We start from the raw sequence: 23,140 nt of genomic DNA, 5'->3' as shown, positions 1-23,140 counted from the left end.
TCCTTCCCACTGCGCTGGGACGCGGCGGGATGGCCCCGAACCCTGTGCCGTCCCCATGAGGGGTCCCTGCCTGTCCCGCGCCATCCTGGCCGGATCTCTTGGACACAGAATCCCGTCGCTCCACATGGGTTTTCTGAGCAGACTGAGCCCTTCCCAGCTCTGCCCCGAGGCTAGGCTGGGCTATTGTCTTCTATCGAGGCGCGTGTGGGCCGCGGTGCAAATTGCTGGAGCCGAAGGGTCAGCGAGGCCGCTCCGGCCCCTTGGGCGCGGAGCCAACAACGCCTCCACATTAGGCCGCCCTCAGGAGGCTCCGCCCCAACAAACCCCGCCCTCAGGAGGCTCCGCCCCCAGCAAACCCCGCCCGCAGGACGCCCCGCCCCCAGAAAATTCCGCCCTCAGGACGCCACGCCCCCATAGACCACGCCCTTTCGCGCCCCGCCTCCGGCGGGCAGCGCCTACATTTCCCATGAGGCCGTGCGGGGTGCAGCGCGGGCGGCTCCCGGCAGGGGGCGGTGCGGCGCGAGAGGGCGGGGCCGTTGCCGTGGTGACGCGGGCGCGAGGCCCCCGGTGGCGGCGGCGATTGGCCGCGCGCGCGCGCGGGGTGCGGTGGCGTCAGGGCGTGCGCGGTGACGCGCGGGGCCGGGGGTGAGGGGGGGGCCGACGGCGCGAGCGGGGCCGCGCGTGAGGTGAGCGGGACCGGGGGGAGTGCGAGGGACGGGAGGGAGCGGGGCTGTGAGGGAGCGGGGCTGTGAGGAACCGGGGCTGTGAGGGACCGGGGCTGTGAGGGGCACAGGGCGTGAGCGGCAGGCGATGTGAGGGACGGGGAGTACGAGGGAGAGGGGCTGTGAGGGACGAGGAGTGTGAGGGACAGGAGCTGTGAAGGACGTGGGGTGTGAGGGGCTGGGAGTGTGAGGGGCTGGGGATGTGACAGGGTTTGGGGCAGGGGGTGTGAGCAACAGGGGTTGGCGCAGAAGGGACGTGGGTGCGAGGAGTTGGGGTGTGAGTGGCACCAGTGACTTTACGGTTCAGGCTGTATTTCGTGCTTGAGAAATCAGGGGAGACTGAGGACGGGGCATGGCCCACGCGGGAGAAGGCTTGGAGGGACAGTGTGCTCGTCTTCCGTGCCGGGGTGGGGTGGTGGAGGGGGAATTGAGGGTACCAGGTACTGGAGGGGTCTGGGGCTGGAAGGAGGAGAAGCAAGGGGGTCAGGATGGACCTTTAACAGAGCATCCGGTGAGGGGCTACTCCAGGAAGAAGGATATGAGAATCCTTTCTCCTCCCTCCTCTCTCCACATTCCACTCCCTCTTTCCCTGAGATCCCAAATAAAGGACATGYTTGTGGGAAGGAATCGGATGTGCTGTAGGGTCTGGACAATGCCTGTCGTGGCSGTGCAGAGGGGTCTGAGCAGTGGCTGCCCCATGAATCAGTGTCCCAGGGCTGGTTGCAGTGTTGGTCTCTAAACCAGTGATCTGTAGGTTGAGGCAGCCCATGTTTCTTGTTTCTGCTGCACTCTCCTCTCCTCCTGCCCTCTCCCTGCAAATCCCTTCTTGCCTTCAGCAGAGTATTCTCTTCTGTACAGACATGCTCCAGGCTGAGGTGGGATTTTTTCTGATGACTTACCATGTGTCAGTCAGGGACACCAGAGGAAGCATCCAGCTGAGATGTGCTGGGAGGTTCCCTCCATGCCCTGCTGAGCTGGTGCAAGTGTTGCCGTGTGTATGGTGTGATGGGCATGTCCTGACATTTAGCTCTGAGTGGGACAAGGTGAGCCAGTCACTTAGTTTTAATTCTCAGATTTCTGGCAGCAGCAGAGTTCTCTGGTCTGCAATGGGAAAGAGCTCAGGGTGTGATTTGTGCACTCCCTGCATGTGATTCAGCCCTCGTTGACAGTGTCAAGGCTAATGCTGTGTTGCTGAATTGGAATGAGCTTTATTGCTTTTGGAGGTGGAGAAAGCCAACCCCTGATGTGCCAGTGGCGCTGGAATGACTTTAGTATTGTTCTTTGTCAGGGARATTAAAGAGAAACGTTGTCAGGATTGTTTAGAAAAACTATCCCGTGTTGGGAGAGAAGGGATGAAGAACCTGCTCTGCTGTGAAAGTAAAGCTCCCAAGGGCAGTTTTGTGGCCCCATTGAGGCAGAGGCTCGTGCTGGATCYACACTTGGCAGAACTCCAGGCTGTCCTCAGCCCCTGCCTTTAAAAAAGGGCAATCACTGCCTTCAAGGAGTTATGACTTTGACATCACTGATCGGGTGATCCTGATGTGATTGATGCTCCAGTGCAAAGGACTCAGGTCATATTTTTGGATCTCACACTTGTGCCCTCCTCTGGATGTACCTTGATCCTGTAGGGAACATCATCCACACTCAGGCCAGTGTGTTGGAATCCTCAGCTTCTGAGGGAGGGGATTCATGTTCTTTTTCCATCCTGTCCTGAGCAGCTGCAGCTGCCACTGCCATGTCAGACCTGGAAGGATGTGAGTGAGGCACCAGGGGTTCACTCTCAGCTCAGCACTCACAGGTTGCTGCTGAGCTGCCTGTCCTGGTAGGATGGTGGTTTGTTGCTGGTTTGTTGCTGGTACTCAGTTGCCTCACAAGCTGTCCCATGTCAAGGGCAGGAATACGAAACGGGGCTTTTCTATCGGAGTGGGAGGAGCAGCTAAGCCTGGGTAATGTCAGGGAGGGTATGTGGGTGCAAATAGCATCATGTTCACAGCATCTTTGTTTAATGTTGTAGTCCAGTTAGTCTGCATAACTGTCTAAAAATAGGACATATTTTCTCTAAGTCCTCTAGTTCATAGCCTCATAAGCAATTTTTTTCCGGCATTGGTCTGTTCCTTCTCTTTTGAGCCTGAAATTCATACGAGACAAAGTTATCAGGAAAACCAAGAAGAGTGAATGAACTCTGTTGAATCCTTAAGTTTCAGCCACCCAAGAGGAAGTTCATTAAAGTTGCAGGAACTTTCTGGCAGCCTCCTGAAGGTGGATTAAACAAGCTGAGTAAACAAGCAGCCTTATGGCCACCACAGACCTTTCTCTAGCATCAACTTTGTGCATTGTCATAAGAGGTCAGGATCATCAGCCTCTGGCTGCAGGTGACTTAAGGTGACATCCATGGTGAGGGGATGGGGCTGTGTCTGCTGGGACACCCTAGGGTTTGCTTTACCTCCTGGTCTTGGGGCAGACACTGTGACACTTGCAGCAGCCCCTTGGAGTCACCRTGGCCCAGGGTTTCAGCGTGCAAAAGAGGGAGTGTGTGTTTAAATTTCAGAGCTGCTGCTGGACCCAGCCCAGTGCTCCCAGCAGCATAAATATCTGGCCTTCAGCACAGCCGTGGAAACTTGCTCTCTGTCCTCCTGCAGATTGCTCCAGGTTTCGGCTGTCCATGCTGACATGGTGACCGAGCGGTGGCTTTTGGCGACAAGCAGACGGGGACAGCTGCTCCGCAGAGGTAACCCTTCCCCTTCGCATGCAGGCACTGACCACTATGTTTCTAAAAACTTGGGATAGAAAGAGCCTGAGAAGAGTTTCACTTTGTCTGTGAGCTTTTTTAAATTCATTTCAAATTTAAACTCTATACCTTATTTTTGTTCCATTTCTGAATATGATCTTTATGGATTACTTTAGGAATACATTGTGARGAYCATGGTYTAATCCTGTTCKCAGCTGGCTCTTGCTGTCARAGCATAGTGACATAACATTTCATTATTTCACTGATGTTTGTGGCTGAAATTGGCTGTTGTAGGTGGGRGAGGGCACATGAGATCCAGGGCTGCACGTGAGTAACCAATCACCCAACGATCCCACACAGGACCTGGCAGTGTCCTACTCGTGACCCACCTGCTCAGCTTTGTCTGTTGGTGTCATACAAAGCCGAGCAGGTCATAGCAGAGGCAGGATAGGGGTTTGGAGGAGGTGGGCAGCAGGGACATGGGCAGGCACTGTCCTGCCCACAGACCTCTGAAGTGATTCCAGAAATCAGCAGTGCTGAGACTGTCTGCACGTGGCTGTGGGTGTTTGCCACTACACAGGTCTGAGGTGTTGAGCTGTTGTGGGTTTCTGTGTCAAGTTGGTGCAACTGTTACGCTGTCTCTTTTCTGGTATTCAAGACAGACTTCCAAGGATCTTAGCAGTGTGTAGAGAGGATTTTATAATGAGCCCCATGAGACTTTGCTGATCAGAAGAGCATTGTTGTCTGGAATTGCTTCCTGGTGTTGATGGGCTCTGTCTTTCTTGTGTGATGCCTTTTGTCAAATAGATATTTTTGTGCAGTACATCTTGTTGCCCTTTGGGGAATATTTCGTCTGTGGCTATTGAATTATGGACTGGAAATCTGCAAATGTTCTTGGAGACTGAGGAACTGGCACAACAAGAGACTCTTGGGCTCCTCTGAATAACAGAACCTGACATACAAATGATGTTTTAATTGGCTGAGATGATGTTACAGTGCTTCTGCCTGAGAGGTTATTTGCTGTCAGAGCCCAGTCTGGCTTGCCTTGATCATGGCATTTTAGAGATGTCAGGGGTTTTGTRGTACTGACTCTTGCTTAGAGCAGGAACAAACTGATACCCATAGATATGTTGTGCTGTTTCTGCTTCTCATCAGGTGCTGCAGAGTAATCTCTGCTTTTTCTAGAAGTGTCTCTGTTCAGAGATGTACTGCTGCAGTAATTTTGGAGACTCTGGGAAAGTCTGGACAAGCAGAAATGATTTCCGTAGTGAGGACAAATAAGATTTTTCTGTAGAACTAGTTTTCTTTTTTTGTTAATACTCTGAAATGTGCTTGCCTTGGCAGAATGCCTGGGAAATTACTTTCCCAAAGCAGGGTTTAGAGTGGAACGATTGATGCCAATGTGAATCCTTTTGGTCAAGGAGATTGTGAAATGCATCTTCCCCGAAGAATGTTTTGTGATGATGTTCACTGGAGCCCTGCTTGATTGCAGGAATGGTTCAGAGCAGAACTGACGTGAGATGTATCTTAGTTTCAGAATGACTTCTTGAAATGCTTTAATATTCACTGTTTCAGTCACAGTGTCTGGAAAATGTCTGGGTTCTTCAAGACTTAGCTAAGAGCTTGTGAACATCTGGGATCACTTTGGCCAGGTCTTTCCATTTGCAAAGGGTTCTGAAATGCATGTGTGTGTTGGGGCTTTCCTGGGGACCTCATGGACAGGTTCTGCTCCAAGTTTTGGGGAATCTGGTTTGCAGGGGACTCCTGACTTTGGAGGAGGAAGTGGCAGGATCAAAGCACAAGCCAGAAATATGAGCATTTGTTGTGATGCTGGATCAAGCCAGAACCCATCTCTGGGGCTGGGGGATAGCCACAGCCCTGTAACCTACATGCTAGCTAAAGTTGTTGCCATCATACTGCATTTCCTGGTTTCCCCGATATGGGAACTGCAATTTGGAGTAGCAAAAACCAGAACATGCATGTTCAACCCTTTCACARAGATGTGGGATGGAGACAGGGAATGGTTCTGGTGATTTGAAAGGGCAGATGAGCTGATAGGGAAGTGTTTCTTTGATGGGCTGTTAAGACAGACTTWACTGTGAAACACATGCCTATCTCATTAGGACAGGCTTTGTCAGGCCTTTCCTGGCAGGGGTTGTGTGAGATGGCTTCAAAATAAGCAATGCTTTGTGCAGTCATCTTGCTGCTGATGGGAACCCAAGCTCAAATCTGTATCCTGTCTGACTTGTTACAAAACTTTTTTAATGCAACTCTTGATTTCACTGTAATACAATCTGGGATATTTCTGAAAATCAGCTTTTCATCTTTAAGTTATTTATATGGATTCTGCTAGAGAAYGTTGGCCCTTGAAAGCTGTTAACTCTAMGAAGGCTGATGGTCAGAGACCCACATCTCTGAAAATATCCCTGGATTCTCATGCTGGTGGGGTAGTCCTGGTATTGTGGAACTTAGAGACATGGGGATCTCTGGAAAAGGGTTGGTGGTGAGCATGAAGTTGAGGAGCCTGCTGAGCTCCCAGCAGCTGACTCTGCCAGGAAGCAGTAGCTGTGAATTCTGTGGCTCACCCTGTACCCCCAAGACGGTGCCAAAGGCATGAGGATGTTATGAAAGGTGCTAATGCTTTGCTCCAGCGTTTTGTTTTCTGGGGGCTGGGGCAGAAATCCAAATGGTCAGAACACACTGTGAGTCTTGGCAGGATCACTCTGACACGGTCACTGCTCGTTTTCCTGCTGAAAAGGCAGGGGAATCTCTGTTCTCCRGGCAGCTATTGCTTTGTGAATGTGGCCAAAAATAGTAAGGAAACAGCATTCCCATCTACTTCCCTTGAGAGGGTGTTGTACTAGTTTGTGTGGAAAAGTGATTCTGGTGTTCTCTAGAGGTTTTCTTATGGAGATGTCTGCAGTCAGGCTGGGACCCCTCTGTTTTCCTGCTCTGTGGCTGAAGGGGAGCTGCAGCAGACACAGCAATGTGCTCAATCCATCTCGCTGCGCATGTTCCTGGTCCTGCTGAATCATCGGAACTTGTGCCTGGGCACAATTCCTYTCTGTCAGCTGCATCCCGGGATCACAGCAGCATGGCTGGTGCCAAGGATATTTTGCTAAAGTCTACAAAACCAAGTAGCACTTTTCTGGAGTCCAAGTGTAAACATAACAAAACTTATGGGCTGATGGATTAATCTTTTTCGTGGTTAGTTCGTGAGATCTAAAATTTGCTGCTGCAAAGAGGAGGAGGCTTGCTACTTGTTTTTGGGGCATTTTCCTGGATCTGGGAGCACTGGCAATGCAGCAATGAAAGCTAGGGCCCTGCTGGATGTTTGGCTCAGGACAGCAGGCTGCATTCGTGCGTGTGATCCTGAGTGACTCATTGGCCCACTGCTGTTTCTGCCCCATTGCCTTTCTGGGGAGCTGATTGCCCCATCCAAAGTAGGAGTGCCACTTGCTGGTGTCCCAGTGACCCTGGGACTTTGGGGAAATCTAAGCTGGGTCCTRGTCTGCAAAGCACTGCCTCACTGACCGCAAGCAGCGCTCCCATTCGCAGCCACAGCTTGTTCCACTCACCACTTTCCTGGAGTTCCATTTCAATGCTGCTCTGAGTCTGTAATACCCTGTGCCCACTGTTTGCCTTGGGAAGTGGTGTTACTGTTTGTGTGAGTTCCTCCTTCACCAGCCCTGTTCTATAATTACTGATGTTCCTGAAACCAGATCCTTCCATGTGTCCTGCTCAGGTTCAGGAGGACAAGGGGTCCCTAAGCAAACTGACTGCCCTGGAGTACAGCCARGATGACATCAGCAGTTTGGGAAAGCGTCACCTTACGGTGGTTCAGTGAGTTCTGAGCCTCCACCTCCTCACCTTTGGGATGGTAAAGGAAAAGGGAATATATCCCAGACAGCTTCTTTGGCATGCAAGCGACAGGCTTGCAGCRTGATCCCAAAGCATAGCCACAGTTTCACAGACACGTCTGCTGTGCCCTGGGCTGATCCTCCCTCCTTGTCAGACTTAATGGTCTTCTCAAATAGCAGCACTTCTGTGCCGTTTCCAGCACTGAGAAGTCCCTGTGGTGTCACCTTTCCAGTACCTGCTTGTTTCCTGGCTGCTGTCCTTATTCCAATGGGTCAGACCCACGTGCCCCTCCTGGCCAKGGGTGGTCTGGGTTGTCCTGAGTTGACACSAAAACAGAAATACTAGTCAGCAGTTGGCAGAATGAGATACACCAGTTCATTTGCTGAAAGTCATCCTGGAAATGCCTTGTACAGGAATGTACAACAGGAGAAGATGGTCACGAGCAGTGCAGGGAGCTGATCTGGGGCCAGGCAGACCAGACCTGCAAGTATGACTGCGAACAGGTGTCAAAATCTGTAATACAGGAATAAACAATGACATTTGGCACTGATCTATTGCTCTGCACTTCCAAAACACGCTGTCTCCATGAGCTGACGCAGCCAGGGAAGGATCAGGAAGGAAGCACTGTAAGAGTCCTGRGTTTGTTTCTTTGTGGTGGGTTTTGGTTTTGGTTGGGGTTTTTTTGATGATGAAGGAAATGGGGGTGTGGGACTTGGCCAGATTTGCTGAAGGTCATGGAGCAGTACTTCAAGTAAGAGCTAACAACTGCACAGCTCTTCCCTGCCTGCCCTGCTGCTGCCCTTCCGCCAGTGTCAGCCACGGAGCCTGATGAGAGCAGGGAGTCCCTCTGCTAGGAAGCTGTGGAGGGATGATGATTATCCCTCTGTCTTCCATTATCTGCCATCTAAAGATTTTGGAACACATCTCATGTGTGCTTGGAGCTGATGGAGCCAAGGACTGCTGCAATTCCTGGAGAACGAACAGCCTGGCAGACCCAGCTTTGCACACAGCTGAGAGTTTACTGCCCAAAGTCTGCTTTTTTTCTGTGTCTGCAATACTTCTAGCACTATGAACAAACCCAGCAGCAAGTTCCTTTTSGAGCAAAATGCCATGACCTGGTTTTGGGGACAGCATCAATCATGGTACAAAAAGAGAAGAATCCAGCAAGTTTCGTAACCCTTTTAATGAGTTGCGGTTTCTTCCTTGCTCAGTGCCCAGGAAGTGAGTGAGTTAAAACATGCCATAGATGTGTGATTCATTTTAGCAAGCCCTGCTGCTCAAGGCAGCTGAGGGAATCTCCTGCACCCTGTGTCACATGTCCCTGAGTAATTAGCAGCAGCTAATGGTAACGGCAGGTCTGGCAGCACCCTGCTGCWTAGAGAGCCCAGCTCAAACTTGGGSAAGCACAGGTGGTCCTCACTGAGCAGCCTAGGAGAGAGAATCACAGGACTGGACTGTGAGGCATGGTACAACATCTGAGCAGATGCTTCAAGGGGAAGAATCTGTCCAGGAATGTCTGTCCTGGTCAGTGCTGTGTGGGAGGGCTCTTCCTTGCTAGCTCTAGTAGTTTATTTTTGTGTGTAGCTTGCCTTGCGGCCAAGACTTTGAGTAAGGGAGGAAGCACTCAGCTAGTAAGTGCTGCTGAGATCTTATTGGCTAATATGGGGGTATGCTGATCTTCCAGGAGCAAACACAAACATGTTTTCAGTGTTTGTCTCTTGTGTTTTGTACACTTAGTTACCTTTCCTGTACTGCAGCATCTACTTAGCTCTTATTTGGCTTTCRTTAGTAGTAGCTGACGTGTAGGAGGAGGAACAGAAACTGGTACTTGGTCAGCAGATCTTGGAAGCAGTGACACAACGTGAGGGAAGTCTGCAAAAGGTGGTCAACCAGCAGCAATCACATCTCCTTTATGGATTCAGGTCAGTTTTTGATTGTGGATTCARAATGTGCTGCACATCGCAGTGCTGCCCTATGGAGAAGGCTGAGTTCTCATCTCACCCCTTCTGTTTCTTTTGGCTGTGAATTTGGCGAACATTCTTGTCCAGAGGGATAATAACACAAGCCAGAAGTGCTCCCATGGTATATTGGTTTCCTTTTGCAGTTCCTGRTGACCTCTTTTACAGTAACTTGAACAACTACTTTGATCAGATCAACTCTGCGACTTGACTCTTGGGAGGTTTGGATCTTTCTTTGGTGCTTTGCTTTGCCTGGAAACTCAGAGCTTGGCTGCAGGGTCTGCACACTAATCAGCAGTGGGGAGCTGCCAAGCCACAAGGGCACAAGCTGTTGGTTGATGAACGGGGAGCTTGGATCTTGTTCAGCTCAGGAGAAGTACTRCCTTCTTGCAGGGAATCCACACTGAAGATTTATCTCCTTTTAACTTTTATTCCTGTTTTTTTCCTTTTCTGGTTGTGCCACGTCTCTCTCCSTGCTCCTACTGATGGTTTAGCTTGGCGTAGATGCCAGCTTCTAGGAAAGACAAACCTGTTGCCYGGGCTGTTTGCAGCCAGCAGGCATCAGCCCAAGCCCAGAGCCAGCAAACAAACCCTCCCTGCGCCGGCTGCAGAGGAAGCTGCTGGCTCAGCCAGGGTTACCMAAGCTCCTTGGAACAGGGATTGAGGCAAAGGCAGAGCAAGTCATGAGATGCTTGCCCTCTTGCTTATTCCCATCCTGTGGAAAGACAAAGGGAAACAGCTTTGCTAGATTCTCTGGATACGCTTAGGAAGAAATTCACAGTCTCCATCCTTGTTTCCATCAGTGTCCTGTGACAGCTGCTGAATGGAAAAAAAGGGTGGGTGTCTATCCTGGGCACAAATCTCTGCCCTTCTTCCTGCAGCTTGAAGCTTGTRTGTTGTGCTCTGGTAGGAGTTACCTCTGCTCCTGTTCTGGCAACTTGGCCACTGGATGAGGAGGCACCAAATGGTTGGAGAGGTCCTGGGGTGGAGATGGGCCCTTTGGCTGTCCTTTGTCATTCCCAGTGCTGTCCACAAAGATTCTCAGCTYTGGTGCTGGCAGGGCAAATCCCTTCTTGCACTCAGACAAACTTTGGACAAACCTCTGGAGAGCTCCAGCTTCCCAGGACCCCCATTCTGATCACTTGGGCTTGCAGAGGAACAGAGGGGAGCATGTGAATCCTTGGTGAATCTCTGCAATCTCTGCCTGCTGCCACCCTGCTGTAYTGGTATAGGGGGAAGGGTGGGTTCCCTGCCCTGCTGGGGGCTCTGCCCAGCTGGCTGGCTGTTCAAAGGGGTGCACAGGCACAGTCCATSCCTGGCCCTTCATCTTTCCAGCAGCTGCCTTGGCCCTTCATCTGCCAAAGGCAGTGGCTGCAGCCTCCTGTGTGAGATCAATGCTCTTTTCCAGTCCTCTCTCTATCCCAGTTCTTTAGAAAATGGGAAGGGCTAAGGGAGAGGCAGGTGTGCAAAGAGCTCCTGCAGCTCCCCTCTGCCCAGGCCCCTGAACTCTTGGCCTGCAAGGAGATATTCAAACAATACATTCAGAACCTTCTGGTRAAAGCTTTTCTCTCTGGCTCTCCAATCACTCTCAAAGGGTGGGATTCACATCCATATCCTTTCTGTAATACCTGTGTGCAAATGAGCAGCCTTAGCTGGAGCCCTGTGGTGCTTTCTGTGCAMCACATCTGTCTCATCCTCTGCTTTCTTCCTCCTCACACCCATCCAAGACTGACTCCAAGCACAGCTTTGGAGTTACTTTTTTGGATTTTGGGGAGCAAACTGCATGCCAAAAACTCGCTGCTGCCCTGGGAGCACATGGCCCTGAGTAGACCTGGCGAGTAGAGGACAGCATGCCATGGATGTGCCCATGAGACRTCTGGGGCAAAGCAGAGAGGTCTGTCTGTAGTGGGTATTAAGCAAGGGGCTTGTGCTGGATGCCAGGGACAGAGGCAATCTAATGAGCTGCTCATTAAGCTGCTGCAGAATGGATTTTCCACTGTAGACGAGCTTCTCCTGCCACAAGCTTCCCCCACTAACTGCTCTTCCAGGCAAAAGTGTTTCCCTGATGTTTGTGTGATCATTTATATATAACCTTGAAAACGATGGAGTTCATTTCCCTYCATCTCCAATGAATGGTTTTCCTGCCTGTCTGCCATGTCCTACTGCATGGGATTTGTGAGTGGAGGCCAAGGATAACACAGCCCTTCAATGGTCCCTCAGTGCTCACGTGGAGGTATGGGAAGGGAGCACCCACCCCTCTGCCTGCCCCTGCTGCCAAGGAACACAGGGCAGTGTGCTTGCTGCTGCTACTAATATGCCTCTCCTGAAAACAAAGCCACCTGTCTTGCACTCTGAATTCCCAGTGTGAAGGGAAAAAACAAAGCCCCCTCAGCCAMAGGAGACCCAGGCTGTGGTGCAGGAGTGACTTGTGTCCTTGCTTTGTGACATGTTTGTGTTCAGCCTCCCACCTGCAGATTTTATTCTGTCCCTGAGCTGCTTCCTTCATCTTGCAGGGAGCTCTGACCTTGATGGCTTTCCAGCAATTTGAGGAGCTGGCTGCAGCTCAAGTTCAAGGTGCCAGGTGTGGAGGTCTGCTGCGGGACAGCAAAAAAAATCCAGGGAGTCTAATCCAGAAACATCCATCAGGAAAGGCACTGCTGCCCTCCCCCAACAAGCCTTGGACTATGCTGTGGGCTTGGGCATGGGGCACAGACCATTTCAGAGCTTGGGGTTGCCCTTATAGGAGGCCCCTGCAARATCCTGCATTAGTTTAATTTGGGTGTGCAAATTGAGGCCTTTGTGGTTGAACCTGGATTTCAGTGGTTTTCCTGATGGGTATTTCTCCACTTAAAAATAGCTCCTTTAAGGAAGTGGATGGAACTTTACATAAGCTGGGATTGAGATGTTAATTATTCCAGCAAGAATCAGTTTAGGAATCAGGATCTGGAGGTAAATGAACACCAGGATGTTGCAGCACAAGCTGGACACTCAGGCAAGATCTGGCATGGTTGGGAGGGAGGTGGGAACGGCTCTGCCATGGCCACAGTACCAGTGCTGCATCGTTTGGATGGCTGGAGCTTTTTGTGGGCTCTTTGGGRTGGAGTAAGGCAAACAAGGAGCGGAAGCGCATGGGGGAGGATGGGGCCGTCTCTCCCACAGGAAATGCAGGATTAAGACACTGGGTGGATTGTGCGGCCGTTGGGATCGCACTGCTGGACCCCGTGGCTGAGCACGGCCCGGCAGCTGCGCAGAGCAGCAGCAGCACGTTCAACCCTGCTCTTGGCAGAGGAGCTGAGTGAAAACAAACACAGAGGCTGTAACTGGCAGCGCTCTGACGGGAAGGAGCACGAGTGCGGGGCTGACAGGAAGCCATCAGTCTTGCAGATGGCTTGCACAGGCCAGGGCCCTTTAGCCACCACCTGCTGCTCCCAGTCCAAGCTCTGCCATGGCTGGGCAGGGACAGAGGGTGAAGCCAGCCTTACTTTGATCCTTCTGGTGGTGCTGGCTCTGTCAGACCCTGGCCCTGGCTGTCACCATCACATCCCAGGTCACGGGTGGCTCTGRGGGACATTGTCTGGGGCGGCGTTTCTGCTGTGGGACTTGCAGGCTGGGGACCCCAGGTCCCTGGTTGGCATCTGAGCTGGTTTGTGGAGCGCTGGGCTTTAAAAACAATTCTGTAAGCTTTTGTTTTCTTGAGTCCTACAGAATGTTTATTCCAAAGTAGGAAGGGATCTTAAAATGGCCCTGGCTCTGCATGTCTCACTGGCTGAGGAGCAAGCACAGAGCAGGACTGGCGTGGTTGGTGACACTGGTCACTGCCCTGCTGCTGAACTGCTCYGTGCAGGCACTCAGTGGCCTCTCTCCCATGTCCCACAGGCTAGCAGGAACAGCCTGGTGGGGTCCATCTCGGATAGACGCGGATGATGCCAGAGCTATGACAGGGATTGCAGTCTTGGCACTGAGGGGTGATCAATTATGGAACAACTACAGGAGGAAGTACCTGAGGTCAAGGAAGAGGAAGAGGAAGAGGCAGTGATGGTGGCAAGTGGAGCCTCAGACCCAACTGGAGGACCAGACAGCTCACTGCCTTCGAGCAGCTACACAGGTGAGTGGAGCCACATGAGCTCATCCTGTGAAGCATCCTGGCATCCACAATCTCCAGGCAGCATGTTCAGCTGCAAAGGCAGAGGATYTGTCACTGAATGGAGTTTGGCTGGTTTTAATCTCTTTCCTTTGTGAAATAGTGCTCCAGGTTATGGAGAGGTTTGTTTCTTCCTCCGAGGTCACTGCACAGCCATTGGCAATGGGTTGTGGAGTGGAAATCAAAAGGACAGCAGGTGACATTGTGCTTCAGAGCAAGGGGCCTCCCAGGGTGCTTGGGAATACTTCCTTGAACACTTCTTGAAGTCCTCAGTGTAAAGTGATTRTAGGAGGTGGGAGAGAAGGTTTGTGGATGCAGAAGAGGCTTCTCCAGAGCCCTTGATGTTCCAGCTGGGCAGTCCTGTGCCAGCAGTCAGCCAACCAGGGATTATAAATCTGCTGSTTAGGGTTTCATTGTCAGGACATGAATGCCAGAGGGAAGAAAGGAGCATTGATGTGGACTCTGAGCTGCTGGGGCACTCTTGGCTCTGTGCATGGCATTTGCCTGCAGCCAGCACCAGACTCCAGATGTGATACCGGGGCAGGCAGGACAGGGCTGAAAATCCCTCCTCAGCCCCATGGCTGGAGGAGCTGACCATGCCAGGAGCTGGGCCTGTGGCTGTGACACAGAAGGACGTGTCCCTGTGTGTGTTTGCAGATCTGTCACAGAGCTCCTCTCCCTCGCTGTCGGACCAGCTGCAGATGGGCTGCGAGGAGGCGGCGCTGGGAGCGCTGAACGTGGAGTGCAGGGTCTGCGGAGACAAAGCCTCGGGCTTCCACTACGGCGTGCACGCCTGCGAGGGCTGCAAGGTGAGTGCCAGGGAGGGCTGGCATCAGCAGCACCAAGCAGGGGTTAGACCCCAGGAACTGGACTGCCTCCTCACACAAGCAGATTTGTGAGGCAGCAAATCAGAGATATGGGACTGTTTGTAAAAAACTCAATTGAAGCTGTCTAGAGAGTGTGGTGAGTACAGACAGGCTGCCCTGGGAACGTGGCTGAGACCTGTATGGCCCAAACCTTGCCCTGTCATGCTTTGCTGTGTAAAACAAATCCATTTGTCCCTGCAGGGACCCTCAGTTTTCTTTAAAAGATGGTTTYTGTGCAGCAGATCAGCAGTGAGCTGTGTGTTTATCTCCCTGAGAGCACCAGCTGCAGCTTGGATGTTCCATGTCCCCTGCTCCCTGCTTGCAGGGTTTCTTCCGTCGGACGATCCGCATGAAGCTGGAGTACGAGAAGTGTGAGAGGAGCTGCAAGATTCAGAAGAAGAACAGAAACAAGTGCCAGTACTGCCGCTTCCAGAAATGCCTCTCACTGGGCATGTCACACAATGGTAAGTGTCACTGCTGCCCACAGGCCTGGCCAGCTGGGGACACTGGGCCAGCTGCCCTCCTGTAAAGGGTGCCCATGGCCTGCTGTGCTTTAGCTTATGGTTCTTCTTGCTAGGGGATCATTCAAACCCAATGCTTCAAGCATTTGACTCTTCATCCCCTTTTTYTGTATGAGAAGGGGTTGTTCTTTCCCACCGTGCAGCACAGCTGCTGGCACATGGCTGCCCCTTAYGGACTGGCCCAGAGGGACCTGGACTCGCAGATTGTTCTTCTGTGCTAGGATTTTTAGACTTCAGGTGTAAGACTCTCAGACCCAAACAAGCAAAGCTGTTTATGTGGGACCTGGGGTTTGTTCAAGAGTCCAGAGGAGTGGGATGGGAGTCTGATGTGAGGGAAGCAGCAGTGGCTGGTTCATGAAGGTGTTGATACTGGAGGAGCTGCAGCCTGGAGAAGCATTGTGTTGTGTAGCTGCAGGTGTTCTCCAGCAGACCTGTCCCTCTGCAGTAGCAGAACAAACTGCTGCCTCTCCAGCTGCATCTCCTGGGGTCCCCCCACTGTCCTGACCCCCAGTTTTGCCCCCCAGCAATCCGCTTCGGGCGCATGCCAGAGGCAGAGAAGAGGAAGCTGGTGGCAGGGCTGACAGCGAGCGAGATYGGCTGCCAGAACCCGCAGGTGGCTGACCTGAAAGCTTTCTCCAAGCACATCTACAACGCCTACCTGAAGAATTTCAACATGACCAAAAAGAAGGCAAGAGGTATCCTGACCGGGAAGGCCAGCAGCACCCCAGTAAGTTCCCTCCCAGGGCAGGTGGGGTTGGCCATGGCCAGCACAGGGGACTGTTCTCTGGGAGATGCTGCACATCTCCCTGCTACCATATCTTTTCCACGTGCACCAGTTCCTACCTGCAGCCAGGTGGGCTCTGCATGTCCTGCCCCTTGCTGGGAAAAGTCCCATTGCTCTGCAGACTTGTGCTGTGGTGGGTGGGTGCAGATTGCCTGGGCACTGTCAGCCCCAGAGGCAGGGCACAGCACAAAGACAGGTAGACAAACACAACTGTCCTGGGCAGAGCTGGCACCTCGAGTCCCCGCAGCAGACTCCTAACTTACTTCTTGTTCAAGCAGCCTTTTGTGATCCATGACATGGACACCTTGTGGCAGGCAGAGAAGGGGCTGGTGTGGAAGCAGCTGGTGAACGGAATCCCCCCCTACAAGGAGATCGGGGTGCACGTCTTCTACCGCTGCCAGTGCACCACGGTGGAGACTGTGCGGGAGCTCACCGAGTTCGCCAAGAGCATCCCCAGCTTCGTAGGCCTCTACTTGAACGACCAAGTGACTCTGCTCAAGTACGGGGTGCACGAGGCCATCTTTGCCATGCTGGCCTCCATCATGAACAAGGACGGGCTGCTGGTGGCCAACGGGAACGGCTTCGTGACCCGCGAGTTCCTGCGCAGCCTGCGCAAGCCCTTCAATGAGATCATGGAGCCCAAATTTGAGTTTGCTGTGAAGTTCAACGCGCTGGAGCTGGATGACAGTGACCTGTCCCTGTTTGTGGCTGCCATCATCCTGTGCGGAGGTGAGCGGGCGCCCTTGGCCATGCCTGGGTCAGCAAGAGTCCTCCCTACTTGGAGGTCATTCAGAGGGGGCTAGGGGAGCTGAGCTGCAGCTGGCCCTGAGGTCAGCCAGGGCTGTCTCAGGGGCATGAGAGAAGAACTGAACACATCCAGAACCAAAGCTTCTATGTGTCCATGATGCCTGGCAAGCTTGGACCAACAGCAAAGAATGTAGAAGTGGCATCTCCTTCTCATGTGCTGCTGTAGGACACATTGTCCAAGGGTGCTTCTCCCCTTTCTAGCTGATGAGGTTGGAGTCAYGGTGGGTGGGTTACAGTCCCCAGCTCCCTTTCCCCAGGAGGAGCGTGTACTTTGGAACGCTGCATCATGACMCTGCAGCTACCGTGCTTCCTCTCCACAGACCGCCCTGGCCTGATGAACGTGAAGCAGGTGGAGGAGATCCAGGACAACATCCTGCGAGCGCTGGAGTTCCACCTGCAGTCCAACCATCCGGATGCCCAGTACCTTTTCCCCAAGCTGCTGCAGAAGATGGCTGACCTGCGGCAGCTGGTGACAGAGCACGCCCAGCTGGTGCAGAAAATCAAGAAGACAGAGACAGAGACATCTCTGCACCCGCTTCTGCAGGAGATCTACAAGGACATGTACTAAGGACCTGTTATTTATGAGAATGAAGCCATGGATTCCCATCAAAGATTCTTTGTACAGAAACAAAGAAAACCTTTCCCAGTCTTCCACTTCTCCTACTGGAAACTCTTTTCTACACGACCCTGACATACGGTACATAGGGCAAGATGCCGTCAGGATTTGCAGCCACCTCCTGCTCSGCCAGGGCTTCCATTAACACACACTAACAAATCTGCAAAGCTGCTGTTTCTGTTCCTATGGTCCAGCTCTACTGCTCCTGAGTGGCTGCCCAGTTTACACGGCTCAGGCAGCGAGGTTCCTATGACACCCGGGTCCCCAGGGTAGGGGAGCTCTGGTCCTTAGTGAGGCCAAAGGGGTGCAGAGGCCAGGGGGACCGGCAGCAGCGCTTACAGTGTGTCTGTATTGTTCATTTGCACTCTGAAGATGGTCCTGAGCCGTGGAGTCTGGGACAGTGTGTTGAAAGAATGTTTCTCTCTTTCCCAAAGAAAAGCTGGAGTATTTGAACATGGCTGTCCCAGCAGAGACCCTCAGCTGCAGTCCCCTCTGTGCTCTGCAGTATGTTCCWGTCTCCCAGTGGGACTCTGTGAGTTCCATTTCTCCAGTGTTGTGTGGGAGCCTTTGCTCCTGGCACCCTCGTTCCGTAGGGAATGTGTCCCTTGACACCTCAGTATGAGAGAGGGAGGGATGGGGAAGTGGGAGAGAAAGGATTTGACTCCGTAAAATTCACCTTCAGAGCAGAGACACAGAATCCATGGCTTCCACAGGCTGTTCTGCACAGAGGTGAGTTGCAAAAAAGGTTTGTGCAGCGTCAGGGCCCTTGAGCTGGTCAGGGTTTGGTGTCCTGCCTCAGTTTCCCCTCTGTGAAAGGGACCTGGATTGTCACATGCTGTCTGCTCGGAGCAGGAGCATGAGGATCTGTTAGTGCATTGGTTGCAGAGAGCTCTGCAGCTGTAAAATGCAGTATAAATGCCAAGGATTTATAAACGGGGAGTGGTTGGGATGCTCACAATGGGCAGGAGCTTCCCTGTCAGCATGGCTGTGTCAGGGAAGCTTCCAGTCCCCCTCTACCACTGTTCCCAAGAGTGGAAACAGCTGCAGGCTTCGGGCTCTGCCTGAACCCAGCACCATTCTGGGACTTTACCTCACAAATTCTCACAGCTGTAGTGAAACACCACAATGCTGCCTGGGCCAGGCCAGGCCCCTTGTGTGTGTGTGGGGCTGTGTCACTTGGGCTCGGGTGTGGGGAGGATGGACCTGGGATGGGCTCAGTTTTCCTTTCAGAATAATGGTGTCTGACCTAAGAAGCGACACTTCCCTGTCTGCAGCTCCTAGTCCCGTGTGTCCTGAGCAGCCTTATTAAAATACTGGTATTCCCAAGGAGGGGTTGTGGGAGCAAATTACTCGGTTTTATTTTACTTTCCTCCTCTTCAGGGTAGCAGAYTTCCCTGGTGCAATAATTCCTTTCAAACCCAAAGGGGAAGAGCATTGGGCTTTCCCTCCCCGTCGCAGGGCTGGCTGGTCCCAAACTTCCCCCTGCTGCCACACTCCACTCCTTTTGCCGTGCCTCAGTTTCCCCGCCCACCCCTCCTCTCCCTACCTCGCAGGGGTTTTGGGAATTACCGTTTCTGAAGCACTTTGAAGCCCTCTGGGGGAAGGCACTGGAGACATGCGTGTGCTGGTCGGAGCCCGGGGATTTGCCCTTCCCAAATCCCCGGTGGTGTCCCCGCCGCGGCCGCAATGCAGGACTCGTGCCCATCACCTGGGAAACTTTTTGCTCTTCCTTCCTCGACAGTATAACAACCCTCAAACTGAAATGTATATTTTTGCTAGAAGTACAAACCTCCAAGTGTTTTTAATAATATAAATAGTGTCCACAAACTGACTTGACTTTAAATAAATCTGAACTAAATATTTAAGAACCTTTTAATGTTCAGCCTTGTCTTTGTGGGATTTCTCTCAGCACCTGCAGGGCTGTCCGTGGGAGGATTTCCAGCATAGGCGATGGGATTTGCTGTGATTTCCAGGGATTTGCCATGATTCCTGGCAATTTTGAGATCTCGTAGCTGCTGTGGTTTTCCTGCCCACAAACCTAAAACAGTAGAAAGAGCCAATCCYGAACAGGATCCCAGCCCCAGATCTGAGTGCTTCCCACCCCAAATACTGGGGGCGGAGCTGCAAATGAGCTGAAAACATCCCGAGATGGTGAAGAATGAGCTCCAGGGCGTTCACGTGCTGGCAGCTGGCCCTGCCCTTGGCTCTGGTGTAACACCTGAGAATTTGCAGGGAGCAGCTACAGACCCCCAGGCTCCGCTGTGCCCGCCTGGAGTGCCCTGGGAGGAGCTGCTCTGTTGTTCCTGACTTTTCCGTGCAGCCGGGAGCTCTCTCCCTTCCCAGTGGGGTGGGGGAGACACTGAGAAAGAAGTGAAACTCACCGGCTGAGGTGAAGACAGTTTAAYAGGATTGAAAAGAAAAGGGGAATAGTAATAATAAAAGGAGAATATACAGAATTTAGTGATGCACACTTGTACGAAAATCAGGCCGTGAAAAGTCAGTGTCCATAAAGGAGTCAGGAGTGCTGCAACTTTATTCGAATAAAGGGAGACARTCCACTGGGGCAYRTGCCCGCGGGGTTTTCTCTCTCGAGGTTTCAGAAGGTGCAGCCTCCTTTTAACCGAGACTTTCGGCCGCATTTTGCATTCTTTCTTTCCCCATCGGCCGAGGTACGAGGAAGGTACAGCCTTYCCCCWAATCTCCTAAATTCARGTTTGTTCGGACCCTGTTTCASGAGTCAAAACTRTYTGGGCTCTGTAACAAACGAGCGGCTGGAAGTTAGCACAGACATCAAGACCCATTTCAAAGGCGTTCACACCCATCTCATCACCCATGGAATTGTTTGCAAAGACATTGACACCTATCTTTGTTATCTGGAGCGGTGCCCCCGCGCAGGCTCCCAACTGCAGGAGCTTCAGAGTCCTTGACTCAGTGTAAACTGTGCTCACACACTGGGCCGCTATCAGCTAGCCTGGACTTGTCCTCCGCCCAAAACACGTGTCCCCAGCCAGTAGGAGAGAATTATCCCAGCCGGACCCAGGCCACACTGCGGCCATAAATAGCCCCCTGGGAAGCGGCCCGGCCTCCACACTGCTGGGGAAGAGATGGAGGGAGGCTCGATGATGGCATCTGGGGCGAGCTATCCGAGGCCCCTGTGCAGGTAAAGGCTTGCGGGTGGGACGGCTGCGAGCAGATTTTGGGGGAAGACAGGCTGGAGATGGGGCTCCTCTCTGTGGGGGCAGGGAGGGGATTGGGATGGCCTTRACCCCTCCTTCCCCAGCCATTTCCCCATCCCCCCTCTGGAGCTGGGGGTCACGGCAGCACTCCATTCAGACCCCCTTTCTTGCCAGCCCCCAGCCAAGAGCTCTCGCTCTCCTCCATGCCCCAGCCCTCGGTATTTCTCCATGCTCCCCCCATCCCGAGGTGAGCCCCCAGGCAATCCCTGTGCCGGGCTTCCTTTGCTTTAATTAACCGGGACGTCAGGCTGGATGGGGCTCCCCTGGGCTGTCCTTGGCAAAGTCTCCTGAGCCCAAACCCCAGCCAGGGGGGCTTCCAAAAATGTCCCCACACAGACAGAGCTGGTAGGGGGGATGGGGGGGGGGATATTAGGGCAAGGTTTGGAGCAGGGTTTGACCCCAGCCATGTGGCTCCTCTGGCTAACAGGTATTTTGCCCGTGGATCCTGTCCCTGGGGCCAGAGCTGCCTCTTCTCACATGACAGGAAATCGGCCCAGGTCTGCAGGTACTTCCAGCGTGGGTTTTGCCGATACGGAGAGCAGTGCCGGTAAGGATGGGGCTGTCACGAGGGGCCTGATGCCRTGAGGAAGGGCTGGGAGCCTAAAGGAGTCGTGCTGGACTGATGGGACCCTTTGTCCCTGTGCTTCTCCAGTTACCAGCACATCCAGGAGCAGTCCCAACACCACCGGGGCCCAGAGCCTGGCACTGAGCCCCCAGCCATGACCCRGGACTGCGGGGGAGCCCAGAGCACCTCGGTTGACCCTGCTCACAGCATCACATGTATGGCCTTCAAGTTGCCAAAAGTGGAGGTTGAAGTGGAAGAGAAGGACAAGAAGAACATCCCAACAGTTGGTAATGTCCCCAGTGGGGTCATCAGTAGAGAATTTGTCCCCACAAAAAGCTTGGGGTGCCTCAGATGGGTGCTAGGCTGCCCAGGGACCAGTGAGGTGAAGATACTGAGGTGGTGATGGTGGAGCAGCCTGTGCATGTTTCTGCCCCTGACCCAAGCCCAGGCCAAGCTGGGGCTGTGCAGAGCTCTCTGATGTGGGGACTGTCACTGCTGAAGCTGCATGCTCTGAGCAGCCCGCCCAGCTCTCTGATGATGGGGTGGGATGTGCTTTTCTCCTCTTAAGAACTCCCCTCCTGCAGATTTCCAGCCACAAGGAGCAGCACTGGATCCAGACTCCTCTGACCCCATAGACGCAGTTGTGCATTCGGCGACAGGGACTGACCCTGCAAAGGTGTGTTTGGGGTGTCCCACAGCCAGGCCCTCCCTGTCACCCTGTGTTGCTCCCCAAGGCCAGCACAGTGACAGAGCCAGGGGGTCACCACGCCGCGCTGCTTCTTGCAGGTCCCTGCAGAGCTGGGCGCTGCAGCAGCCYTGATCACCCCAGCAGCACTGAGAGCACAGAGCGAGGGCGTGGTGTGTGGCATCTGCATGGACAGGGTGTAYGAGAAAGCTCTGCCCGAGGAGCGGCTCTTTGGGATCCTCCCCAACTGCAGCCACGCGTACTGCGTGGGGTGCATCCGCAAGTGGCGCCGCAGCCGGGACTTCCAGAGYGCTGTCATAAAGTGAGCGGGGATGGGGATGTGGGAGGGTGGTCACTGTCCCCTGTTCTGCACTCCGAAATCCTTCCTTGAGTCTGGCGATGTGGCTTTGGGATTGGTGTGGCTTTCCTTTGGGAACAGGCACTTGGGAGTGCTGATGGGGATGGGATGCTGGATGAGCCCGTGATCCCTGCTCCCTTCTTGGAACACCCATCTGCACCCATCACCCTCTCCCAGGGCCTGCCCCGAGTGCCGGATTGCCTCCAGTTACTACATCCCCCACAAATACTGGATCACAGATGGGGCTGAGAAGGAGAAGCTCATCAGCACCTTCAAGGCACGGACGGGGTGAGTGCACAGATGGGGTGAGTGGGTGGCACCACTGCGGGCAGCAGGGCTGCGGGCTCTGTGGCACTGCAGGAGTCACACTCACAGCTGCGCTTGGAATCCCACAGGAAAATCAGGTGCAAATTCTTCAACCGGGGCCACTGCCCTTTCAGATCAGAGTGCATCTACCTGCACAAGCTGCCTGCCCGCCAGCTGACGCGGCACAGGCGGCAGCAGCCAAGGATGCCCGCTGTAAGTAGGGGTGGCACATCCCGGGGCTGGGTGGGCACCGGGACACCRTGGCTCATCCTCTCTCCTCTGCCACAGGCGTTCATCTTTTCTTCGTCGGAGAGCTCTGATGAGGAGGATGATGAGTGGGCTCTGGAGTGGGCTCTTACCCTGGCCATGGTGGGGACAGAATTTTGCTACTCAAGTTACCTCGATGAGATGTTTCTCCTGGACTTCAGCGATTCTGACTGAGCCGTGGGGGCCACGTTTGGCCTGGGTGCTGCTGGGGGTTGGGACACATCTGTGGGGAGGCGGAAAGGCTCTGCTTTAGACTCCTGCCATGTTTTTGGGGTGACTCCAGGGATGGGATGGGATGGGATGGGATGGGATGGGATGGGGAAGCAAGCTGGCTGGCATTTATCGCTGCACCAGGGGTGACTCAGGGCACAGCCCCCCTGCTCCTGCCCTCACCCCTTTGGTGGTGCCCACTCTGTGCCCGTGAGTGACTCACGGGTGGGGCTGGGCTGGTGCTGGGAGGGTCTGACATMCACGGGACTGGGGTGCCGGGCAGCAGCGGGGTCACTGTTTTAAACTGTTTTTACTCAAATCCGGGAACAACGAAATAAAATCCGCTGTGTAGCTTCATTCTTCCGGGGGCGTCTGATCCGTGGGCTGGGGGATCCACCCCCTGGCGGGGGGAAAGGCGGTGTTTGGGCTGGATTTTAAGGGATATTTGCATAATRAGTTCGTTTGCGCGCGGTCAATTTGCGTTTCCCGGGGGCGGGGCCGGAAGAGGC

At 53.5% G+C, this 23,140-nt stretch overlaps 2 protein-coding genes across 4 annotated transcripts; both read left to right on the top strand.

Annotated features, from left to right (window-relative positions):
* The first annotated feature begins 639 nt into the window (after positions 1-639).
* Positions 640-18,872, top strand: PPARD (peroxisome proliferator activated receptor delta). 3 transcript variants are annotated; one of them, XM_057381456.1, is made up of 8 exons: positions 640-686; positions 3,362-3,450; positions 13,146-13,374; positions 14,068-14,219; positions 14,602-14,740; positions 15,322-15,524; positions 15,860-16,310; positions 16,709-18,872. In XM_057381456.1, the coding sequence occupies exons 3-8, from the start codon at positions 13,245-13,247 to the stop codon at positions 16,954-16,956; spliced, it is 1,323 nt and encodes a 440-aa protein (XP_057237439.1). In that variant the 5' UTR covers positions 640-686; positions 3,362-3,450; positions 13,146-13,244; the 3' UTR covers positions 16,957-18,872. The 3 variants fall into 3 exon arrangements, with proteins under 3 accessions (XP_057237439.1, XP_057237437.1, XP_057237438.1); XM_057381454.1 differs by having other exon boundaries at positions 15,857-16,310; XM_057381455.1 differs by lacking the exons at positions 640-686; positions 3,362-3,450 and adding an exon at positions 3,690-9,233 and having other exon boundaries at positions 15,857-16,310.
* Positions 18,873-19,945: 1,073 nt separating this feature from the next.
* Positions 19,946-22,978, top strand: LOC130582633 (E3 ubiquitin-protein ligase makorin-2-like). Its single transcript, XM_057381466.1, has 8 exons — positions 19,946-20,164; positions 20,668-20,787; positions 20,893-21,092; positions 21,390-21,481; positions 21,592-21,812; positions 22,026-22,136; positions 22,244-22,367; positions 22,443-22,978. The coding sequence occupies exons 1-8, from the start codon at positions 20,109-20,111 to the stop codon at positions 22,593-22,595; spliced, it is 1,077 nt and encodes a 358-aa protein (XP_057237449.1). The 5' UTR covers positions 19,946-20,108; the 3' UTR covers positions 22,596-22,978.
* Positions 22,979-23,140: the final 162 nt, after the last annotated feature.

The sequence above is a fragment of the Malurus melanocephalus genome, unplaced genomic scaffold, assembly GCF_030028575.1.
Source record: "Malurus melanocephalus ecotype Western Australia unplaced genomic scaffold, MMel_1.1 scaffold_511, whole genome shotgun sequence".
NCBI lineage: Eukaryota > Metazoa > Chordata > Aves > Passeriformes > Maluridae > Malurus > Malurus melanocephalus.
This window is presented reverse-complemented; position numbering and strand designations above follow the sequence as displayed.